Source organism: Anguilla anguilla, chromosome 12 (genome assembly GCF_013347855.1).
Source record: "Anguilla anguilla isolate fAngAng1 chromosome 12, fAngAng1.pri, whole genome shotgun sequence".
Lineage (NCBI taxonomy): Eukaryota > Metazoa > Chordata > Actinopteri > Anguilliformes > Anguillidae > Anguilla > Anguilla anguilla.
The window spans coordinates 40661070-40671232 of record NC_049212.1 but is presented as its reverse complement, the minus strand read 5'-3'; the positions used below and the strand labels follow the sequence as shown (position 1 = coordinate 40671232).

Sequence of the window (10163 nt, the reverse complement as noted above, 5' to 3'; positions counted from 1 at the left end):
CTCAGGAGTTAATAAATATACAGTGCGGTCTGTAAATATTATTTGTACAGTAATATATGTTTTGTTGTTTTGGCTCTGTACTCCAGCACACTTGATTTGAAATGAAAAAAAAAATATATACAGTATATATAAATAAATAAAATTTAAAAAAATTATATATATATATATATATATATATATATATATATATATATATATATATATATATATATATATATATCTATATGTATATATATATATAGGAATAACAGCTCTACAGTATATCGCCCTTGTTATAGCCCTTCAACCAATATGGATGTAAGTACCCTCAAAATAAAGCTGACAGTCTGATCTTTACCTTCATACTCATTATTTAATTTCTGTTTAATTATAAACAGAGGTTAAAAGCAGAAGCAAAATTTACTTTGCCATGAATTACACAAATTATAATATACTTTCAAATTTTAGGCTACATTTCTGCCTGTAGTTATTTATGAACATGCAGTTCTCTAAAATGGCAGCTTCAGATTGAACTTCTGCTTTTTCGGGTGGGTAATCTGTGGCCCTCGATGGAGAGAACACTGAGGTTTAGCAGACCGTGGACCGTTCTTTCCTTCCTGTACGCACACATCCAGGCACTGATTCACATTCAGTCTGTTTTTCTGCCTTTTTTCAATTTACTGCAAAAAGGTAAGAAGTCGTAAACACTAATTAATATACATGGCCATACTCCAGAACTACCGGAATAATGCGCACAAGACTGCATGTGGACACTGGATTTGACATGGAGCCGAGAACACATAGATATTCTTTTTTATGACGCGTTGCTTCCACGTATCTAACCGATGGCGTGTACTATTGTGTTTGTACTTCGTAAAATAAAAATAACAAAAAATAAACAAGGCAGATATAGGTTTTATGGGAACAGGAAAACCGCATCAACGGAAAGGCTTTGTCTGGTCATATGCCCGTTTGTTCTTGGGTGGGACCTGTGAAGAAAGGGAAGATGAAGTGTGAACTCAAGACCCTTGTGAAATCGAGCGGTAATAAAAATGAGCTCATGGTTTGTTGTGTCGTCCTGCTGTGTGGTCCTCGGGCGTAGCTCTGACTAGTGGAGCGGAGGTGTGACTGGGTAGCGGAGGGAGAGGGGGGGCAGTTTGATTGACTGCTAATGTTCCAAAAAAATGCGCTCCTTGTAATTATGCTGTCCGTGGTGCCGAATTCCCCTACGATGGAAACGGACGGCAAGAGCGGGTGCTGCCCATATGCAGGCAGGGGTGGGGATTCCAATCGTGTGTGTGTGTGTGTGTGTGTGTTCATACATTCATATTTATACCCTGGCTTGGATAAATACTCAATTCTTATTGGTTGACAGCCACGCATCATATTTGTGTGTAAGAACAGTAAATTGAATATTGGCATGGTAATTTGAGTGCTTTGCCTCATTACGGTTTGAAATCACTGTGTGAAAACTAAAATTGTCAGCTGTGAAATCGAATGCATTTTTCTGCATCCATAGCACAAAATAAATTAAAGTAAATGTTACCATAGCAGAAGGTTATAACAGTTGATTCACAAAACCAATAGCTAATGTTAAATATGGGGATAAAATGTGTTTTTAATACAGCGGGTATCTTAGTTGGAACACATGACATCTATCTAAACATTTTGTGGTCAGAGGTACAGTATTTAGGTTTATATTTATGTAGCGTAATTATGTGGATTAGGGTGAATGGCACAGCTGACTGGCTGCTATAGATTGCACGAATGAAAATCCTGTTTTATAACATTTATAACATTTTTTTATTTTATTCCGTAAGTATTAATAAAAAATGAATAGAGATATAGTGTGTGCCTTAGAGCTAGCTTGACCTTCGTAGAAGCTAGTCATATACGGTGCTAGATTCTAACTAGATTATAGACTTTGGACTGACTTATTCACTCATTTGAATTAATTTTAATACATGTAATGGACTTTCTCGTACCAATGGGTCACTGACCGCAACTTTCCCTCCAAAGACCTGCAGACTACCATCACAAGTAAATTTCAAACCAGTGGGAAACACAGACATTATTTTCTACTTCAGATATAAACAACATAAATTAATCCTGAGAGAGAGAGAACAGAGACAGGTAAATATAAATTGAATTGAATTGATTTATTTCGAACATGTAACAAATAATAAGTAAGAACACAAACACATACATGTAAAGCATCCATAAACAAAATAAATAAATATTGCATGTCCGAAAAGGAGTAGGAAGAAGTATACACTTATATGGTCCTAACCCTTTTCTATAACTTAAATGGTGAACTTCGTGTTTATCATATATAAACATAAATAATTACCTTCAAGTCCATCATATAATATTCAGGTATCATACAGATCTGGTGATTAACTGGGTGAGCCAAGGATTTCACTGAGCTCCTCCCCCCAGTTTTTGGACAGATAGTGATGGGAACCACTTTTTTATTTTCCTTTATTTTAACAGGTGAGTCCCATTTAGATGTCCATCTTTTTGTCTAAGGCACACAGGCCAAGAGAAACAACAAGCAGTCAGTTTACACAAAAAACCCCATACACAAAGGAACATCGGTATTACTACAAAGCATTCATTATACAATTCAAGAAAAACAATTACAAACAAACGTCTGCAATAACCTCTTAAAATCACCCAGAGGCATAAAGCGGTCCAGTTTAATGTGCTTCTGGAGCTGGTTCCAGGACCATGGGGCGTAATAACAAAATCCATGTTTACAAGTTCTGGAGGTGCGAGGTACAGTAAAAAATTACAAAATGGGTACAGCAAGTCTTGCAATCTAATTGGTTAATAGCCATGGTATAATAACCGTATTCCATGGCTATGATATATAATGCTTCTTTACAGTTATATTTCATTTTAAAATATAATTATATTAAATATAATTATATTTTGTATAGCATAGAATCTGATAGAAATGGTACTTTCTAAAGCATCTAAAAAGCTGTACCATTTGTTTTTTGGGGACTTCTATGTTTTGTGGACTAAGCTGCACTGCAATATAGCAGGGCACTGCAGATTGTCTGGCTTGGAATCAGTATGAATCATTTAATATTTATTCATCTCACCAAATACAATGCTTTTTTCTCCAGCTTTATCTTGGCATCTGTGATTTATATATAAACAGCGTTTGCTAGTTGATGTAGTCATTGAAACGCACATTGATTGGAGCTGATTGCACCCTGACCTTCACAGTAAAAAAATTTAAAACCCTGAAATATCTCTCCTTTTTTCTCACTGTTTTTACAAAGCATTTCCTGATCTCCTTCGTTCTGATCCCATATATGATTGGATTGAACAGAGGGGGAATCAGAAAAACATCTACAGTAATTAATATAGAAATCCCTCCTGGAAGAGATGAATTGTATCTATAATAAACTGCAAAAAAAAGAATGGCCATTGCAAAATTAACAAAGGTGATTAAATGAGGAGAGCATGTGCTGAGTGCTTTCTTTTGTGAATCTTTTGAGGCTTTCAGACTCACATTGAGAATCACTGCATATGAGAGCAGGACAATAATACAAGGGAACACAATTAAGCTTGCGACCAAGACTACGCCATACAGATTAACCAGAGCACTTTTCACACAGGAGAGGTTAAGGAGAGTCAGGTTATCACAGAACAGGTTCTGAATGGTGTACTTGCACAGTGGCACTCTAGAAGATAGATACACGAGTCCAGATATAGAGAAGAGAGGAACAACATTGGCAGCAGCCAACAGTGTTTTCACTTTTCCAGGAGTCATGATGCTGTGGTACTGCAGAGGCTTGCAAATGGAGACGTATCGGTCGTAGGCCATGACTGAGAAAGTGGTATAAGCAGAAGAAATGTAGAAATAGCACCAAAAGAACTGAAGTAGACAAGCTACAAATGAGATCTTCTGAGTATCTGAAAGAAGGTTTTCCATGATTTTTGGCCAAATGGTAGAGGCACCTATCAGTCCATTTACTGCCAAGTTAAACAAAAAAATGTACATGGGTTTGTGTAGGCTGGATTCAAAATATATCAGCAGCATCAGAAGAACATTTGAAAAAATGGAGAGGAGGTAAACAAGAAGAGTGAGAGTGAAAAAGAAGTAATTGATTGGGCGGAAGGATCCATATGAAGTGAATGTCATAGTGTTGTCCAAAGAGGAGTGGTTCACCATGATGGCTTTCCTGTGGGGTAGAAATAATATATATATATAGATATATCCAGGCATATGAAGGCATTGTAAATAAGAAATTGATCATTACTGATCTACCTGCTTCAATATAGTTCAAACAGAACAAGTCTATAACACTGAATCACTAACTCACACACCAGTCCCTTTGTGCCAGTATTTTGCCTTTACATAAATACTGTATTTTGATCTCCCTTATTAAGAAGAGCTGTACAGTATAATCAAATTACAACAGTGAGTTTTCAACAACACTCTCCTGTCTTCACAGCTATTATGATGTGTGATAAAGTATATTTTACTGTGTATCTGATATTATGAGCCATGTTAGTCATTCCCCATTTGTTTGTTGAAAAGAACGATGCTCACATGGGAAACTGCACTGAGAATGTCGAATGTAGTTCCAGAAATACATAATTCCAAAACTTTATACCACATAAGAAACTTACCGTGACTCTACTCTCGTTTCCAATGCTGAATGGAAGTGCTGATAGACAACCCAGATTTATATCTTTCTCTGGATTGTTGGGCATTAGTGTGTTTCTATTTTGAAGACCGTCAGAGGGAGGATGTCCCCTCTAGGATTAATTACATGTTATGATGCAAGTAGAAGCAGAAATGAAGATATGAAAATATGGATCATGGAGAATTGCGTGTCACGGTCCACTGGGCGGCTGATTCTTAAGCCATTTGTGAGTCGCCCCGCATGGGTGAGGGTGTAGTAGAATGGGTGAGGAGCTGGTCTTGTAATCTTAACCTCTTTTTTCCTGTCACTGATCTATTGGGTGTAATTCCATTGGCTGCCTGCTGGCCTTCAGCTTACCAAACCAAAAAAAAACAGGGACTAGCAAAACCCTGATTAAACCATTTTCCCCGCAATTCTGCCCATATAAGGAAGCTACTTGACTTCTACTGTAGTTGAGTTATCTTATTCCAATTCCATGCTGAATGTTCAAAGCCTTCCTCCTTTGACACTTCTCTTTGACATAAAGGTCATTTTCAGATTTAATTTGTAAAGACCTATTGTATACCTTAGAGATCTGTAATTTCAGCAAAGTGGTGGCGCATTTGGAGAAACATGAAGAAATCTTGCTTTTGTAAACCATGCTCATCCTTAAGATTCTAGAAACTCTTGAGTGCTCCCATATTGTGAAAGTGCAGAAGGCGGAAAGTGATGTCACATAGAAATGTGAAAAGAAAATTGGCAACTTAGCTAGGATACATCGATGTATCTTCTCCCGGGAAGAGCCGAATTTGAAGCTGCTTTACTCGTCTTCTCCAATATTGGTTGGAGGGAGGAAGGACACAAAGATCAGTTTCCGGGGTAACAGAGGATTCAAGGTGGTAGTGGAGAAAAGGAGAATACATTTTTTGAGTATTGGGAGACACCCAATATAATCTTTAAGGAGATGACAAAAACAAAATCAACATTACTGACCAGTGAAGTGTTATTAGCTAGCTAGGTAACGTAGCTAGCTTGCTTGTTAAAATTAGATAATCGCTAGTGTAAAATATGTTCCTTCGCCAGGCTCCTCCAACAATGAATAACAAAAATAACCTTAGCATCTTCTCACCCTACTTCCTTCAATTTAAATATGAGAACGAAAAAAAATTACAAATTTACTCAGCTATCTTATAACAAGTTTCTCTATTAGCTAGATAATATTAGATTACAGTTAGCTAATGTTATTACTGTCGTTAGTAGTGAGTGAGACGCTCGGGTTCAAATCCCACCTCGGACTCAGGAAAATCTCTAACTCATTACATACAGTATGTCATTTTTTTAGTTTGATGGCTGATTGGTTAAGGAGGACATCCTCCCAAAGTGTCATTTTTGCAGTGTAGAAGATAGGATAGGAGAAGCCGTGGTAAGGAGGCTGCATTTGAATGGGTGCTAATGGAGGCTTTGGGAGGACGAGAGGTTGCCGTCCTCCCTGCTATGTTTTTCCATTGCGCTAGAGGTCGCTGTTGAGATTTTAATTGGCTGTAGAGGTTTTGTATATCCTAGTAGGATAGGAAAGTGATTTTTTGGCATTGTTATTTGTATAGGATTATTTTAATAGATTTTTCCCCCTTAAAATTCTTGAAGAGGATAGGCACTCAATGTTTACCTTCAGTGTTTCCCACACGTAGGCTTTACTTAGGTAGGCTGTCTAAGTAAATTAATGGTCGCTCAAGTATATTTGGACACCCACATTTAAACTGTCCTAACCCAGCCTAACAAATTTAACTGGGGATCCCCCTTTGTCTACCACGCCTTTCCCTGTATCTTCTGTTTGGACGAGAAGGAGATGTACAGAATTTCAAATGGTCTGCAGAGTTGCCAAGTCCAACCAATTTTTTGACGTTCATGTTTATTGTCCAAGGACACTATCTAGCTTAATTTAGCTATCACCCCCTTCCCGGTCCACAATTGGAAAATACAACATTTTTACAACCGTGGACCAGGCAAAGCTTTCTCCTTTCTGCATATTGTGCAGGCTTATTATTATCTGACTTTGACCTGACTTATTCTCTCATTTGTATTTGCTTTAATACATATTATGGACCATTTCTGTGCCAGTGGTTCACTGACTGCAACCCTCCCTCCAAAGACCTACAGACTACAATCACAAGTAAATTTCAGACCAGTGGGAAACACAGACATTATTTTCTACTTCAGATTTAAGCAACATTAATTAATTCTGAGAGAGAGAGGACAGAGATGGGTATAAATTAATATTTGAGTGTCACACAAATCTGGTGACTAATAGATTAACTGGGTGGGGCCAAAGATTTAACTTAGGTCCTCCTCTCAAGTATCTGACAGATGATGACAGGAACCACTTTTACCCATAAGCTGGCTATTTTAAATTTTATTTGTTTTTCTTTATTTTGACAGTTGAGTCCCATTTAGATGTCCATCTCTTTGTCTACATCACCCTGGCCAAGAGAAGCAACAAGCAGTCCATTTACACAAAAAACATCATACACAAAGGGACATCAGTATTACCACTAATTATTCATTATACAATTCAAGAAAAACAATTACAAACAAGCGTCTGAAATAATCTCTTAAAATCACCCAGAGACATGAAGTGGTCCAGTTTAATGTCCTTCTGGAGCTGGTTCCAGTCATCTTTCCAAGTTCTGGAGGTGTGATGTACAGTAAAAACCTAATATTAAATGGGTACTGCAAATCTCACAATCTGATTGGTTAATAGTCATGGTATAATAACCGTATATCATGGCTTTTACATCTAATGCTTCTTTACAGTTATATTTCAATTATCAACACTAGCTCGCTCACTTGCTAGTTTAGCAGAACAAAAGAGAGTTTACAAACATAGTATAGCAACCACCTGGCACAAGGTATGGGAAGTACTTTCTTATGAATGATTCTTGTAATAAAATTGCCAATTAAATCTGTTTTAATTGGATTGTTTCTATAATATCTATATTATCACATTTGCTCTGGCAAACAACTGCACACATCCAGTGATTATCTGATCTGTGATATCTCATCTGTGACAACTATTCCAGTTGCAGTGCAGTTCTGAGGTCTAGAGGGTTTAAACCTGAGGTTTAGGGCAATTTCCCCAACCAGGAATGCACATCATGAAGTGGGGCAACATAGCTCAGGAGGTAAGAGCGGTTGTCTGGCAGTCGGAGGGTTGCTGGTTCGAACCCAGCCCTGGGCGTGTCGAAGTGTCCCTGAGCAAGACACCTAACCCCTAACTGCTCTGGTGAATGAGAGGCATCAATTGTAAAGCGCTTTGGATAAAAGCGCTATATAAATGCAGTCCATTTACCATGAAGTGTGTATTATTACTGCTCAAACACAGAAATTTTGAACATTTGTTAAATTTACAATAGAATAGTAATTCCCTTGCTAAATGCATGCACATCAACTACTTTCTTCTGTTAGAGTTGCACACATTATACTTCAGACTTCATTAATACTGCACAATGACACCAAAATATTTTCTGTCATTAATGGCTGGCATTATAGAGAGTTTATGCTTCATCAGATGAATTTAAAAATCCACTTCCTTGCTTTTAGAATGAGACATTACCAAATTTATATTATGACTGCTGGTTAATCATTGAAAAATAAGTCAATAAGGGGGAGTTGGGCTGGTTTCACGAACAAATCATAAACATAAGCATGAATTCTCTTCTTTCTTTCTTTTTTTTTTTTTTTTTTTTTTTTTTTGCATTGGTCACTGTAATATGAAAATTGTATTTTGTAAAGCATAGAATCTGGTAGAACTCTGGCTGTACATTCTGAGGCATCTGCAAAGCCTGATCATCTTGTTTTTTTGGGAACTTTCCTCTTTTATGGACAAAGCTGCACTGCCAAATAGCAGGGTGTTGCAGATTGTCAGGCTTGGAATCAGTATGAATCATTTAATATTTATTCATCTCACCAAATACAATGCTTTTTTCTCCAACTTTATCTTGGCATCTGTGATTTATATATAAATGGTGTTTGCTAGTTGATGTAGTCATTGAAACGCACATTGATTGGAGCTGATTGCACCCTGACCTTCACAGTAAAAAAATTTAAAACCCTGACATATCTCTCCTTTTTTCTCACTGTTTTTACAAAGCATTTCCTGATCTCCTTTGTTCTGATCCCATATATGATTGGATTCAACAGAGGGGGAATCAGAAAAACATCTACAGTAATGACTATAGAAATCTCTCCTGGAAAAGATGAATTGTATCTATAATAAAATGCAAAGAAAATAATGCCCATTGCAAAATTAACAAAGGTGATTAAATGCGGAGAGCATGTGCTGAGTGCTTTCTTTTGTGCATCTTTTGAGGCTTTCAGACTCACATTGAGAATCACTGCATATGAGAGCAGGATGATAATACAAGGGGAAACAACTAAGCCTGCAAGCATGCCTATGCCAATCAGACTAATCACATCACTTTTCACACAGGAGAGGTTAAGGAGTGTGACGGCATCACAGAACAGGTTCTTAATGGTGTACCTGCACAGCGGCATTGTGGATATGAGGTACGGCATAATAGACCCACAGGAGAGAGGGACAATGTTGGCTGCAGTCAGCAGTGTTTTCACTTTTCCAGGAGTCATGATGATGTGGTACTGCAACGGCTTGCAAATGGAGACGTATCGGTCGTAGGCCATGACCGAGAAAGTGGTATAAGCAGTACCCATGTAGAAATATGCCAAAAATAGCTGAACTACACACGCTAGGAAAGAGATATTTTGAGTCTCTGAAAGAAGATTTTCCATGATTTTTGGCCAAATGGCAAAGCCCCCTATCAGTCCATTTACTGCCAAGTTAAACAAAAAAATGTACATGGGTTTGTGCAGGCTGGAATCAAAGTAGATAAGCAGCATCAGAAGAACATTACAAAAAATTGAAAGAATGTAGACAAGAAAAGTGAGAGTGAAAAAAAAGTAATTGATTGGGCGAAAGGGTCCATATGAAGTGAATCTCATGGTGTTGTCCAAAGAGGAGTGGTTTGTCATGATGGGTTTTCCTGTAGGGTAGAAATAGATGAAGAATATACAGTTACAAACATAGGCATATGTCCAGGCCATCATTGTAAATAAGAAATTGATCATTACTGATCTGCCTGCTTCAATATAGTTTAAACAAAATAAGTCTTTAACACTAATCACCAACTAATACATCAGTCCCTTTGTGCCAGTATTTTGCCTTTACATAAATACTGTATTTTGATCTTTTTTATTAAGAAGAGCTGTACAGTATTATGAATTTACAACACTGAGTATTCAACAACACTCATGTATTCACAGCTATTTTGATGTGTGATAAAGTATATTTTACTGTGTATCTTCTGATATTATGAGCCATGTTATTCATTCCGCATTTGTTTGTTGAAAAGAACGATGCTCACATGGGAAACTGCACTGAGAATGTTGAATGTAGCTCCACTAATACATAATTCCAAAACTTTATACCACATAAGAAACTTACCGTGACTCTACTCTCGTTTCCAA

At 37.2% G+C, this 10163-nt stretch overlaps 2 protein-coding genes across 3 annotated transcripts; both read right to left on the bottom strand.

The window, feature by feature from the left end:
• Positions 1-3002: 3002 nt before the first annotated feature.
• On the bottom strand, positions 3003-4654 carry LOC118210297 (olfactory receptor 6N2-like). The gene is made up of 2 exons (XM_035386347.1): positions 4630-4654; positions 3003-4178 (listed from the first exon to the last, which is right to left on the bottom strand). The coding sequence occupies exon 2, from the start codon at positions 4166-4168 to the stop codon at positions 3155-3157; it is 1014 nt and encodes a 337-aa protein (XP_035242238.1). The 5' UTR covers positions 4169-4178; positions 4630-4654; the 3' UTR covers positions 3003-3154.
• Positions 4655-7912: 3258 nt separating this feature from the next.
• On the bottom strand, positions 7913-10163 carry LOC118210108 (olfactory receptor 4E1-like). Of its 2 annotated transcripts, none has more exons than XM_035385984.1 (2): positions 10141-10163; positions 7913-9679 (listed from the first exon to the last, which is right to left on the bottom strand). In XM_035385984.1, the coding sequence occupies exon 2, from the start codon at positions 9666-9668 to the stop codon at positions 8655-8657; it is 1014 nt and encodes a 337-aa protein (XP_035241875.1). In that variant the 5' UTR covers positions 9669-9679; positions 10141-10163; the 3' UTR covers positions 7913-8654. The 2 variants fall into 2 exon arrangements, with proteins under 2 accessions (XP_035241875.1, XP_035241876.1); XM_035385985.1 differs by lacking the exon at positions 10141-10163 and adding an exon at positions 10061-10078.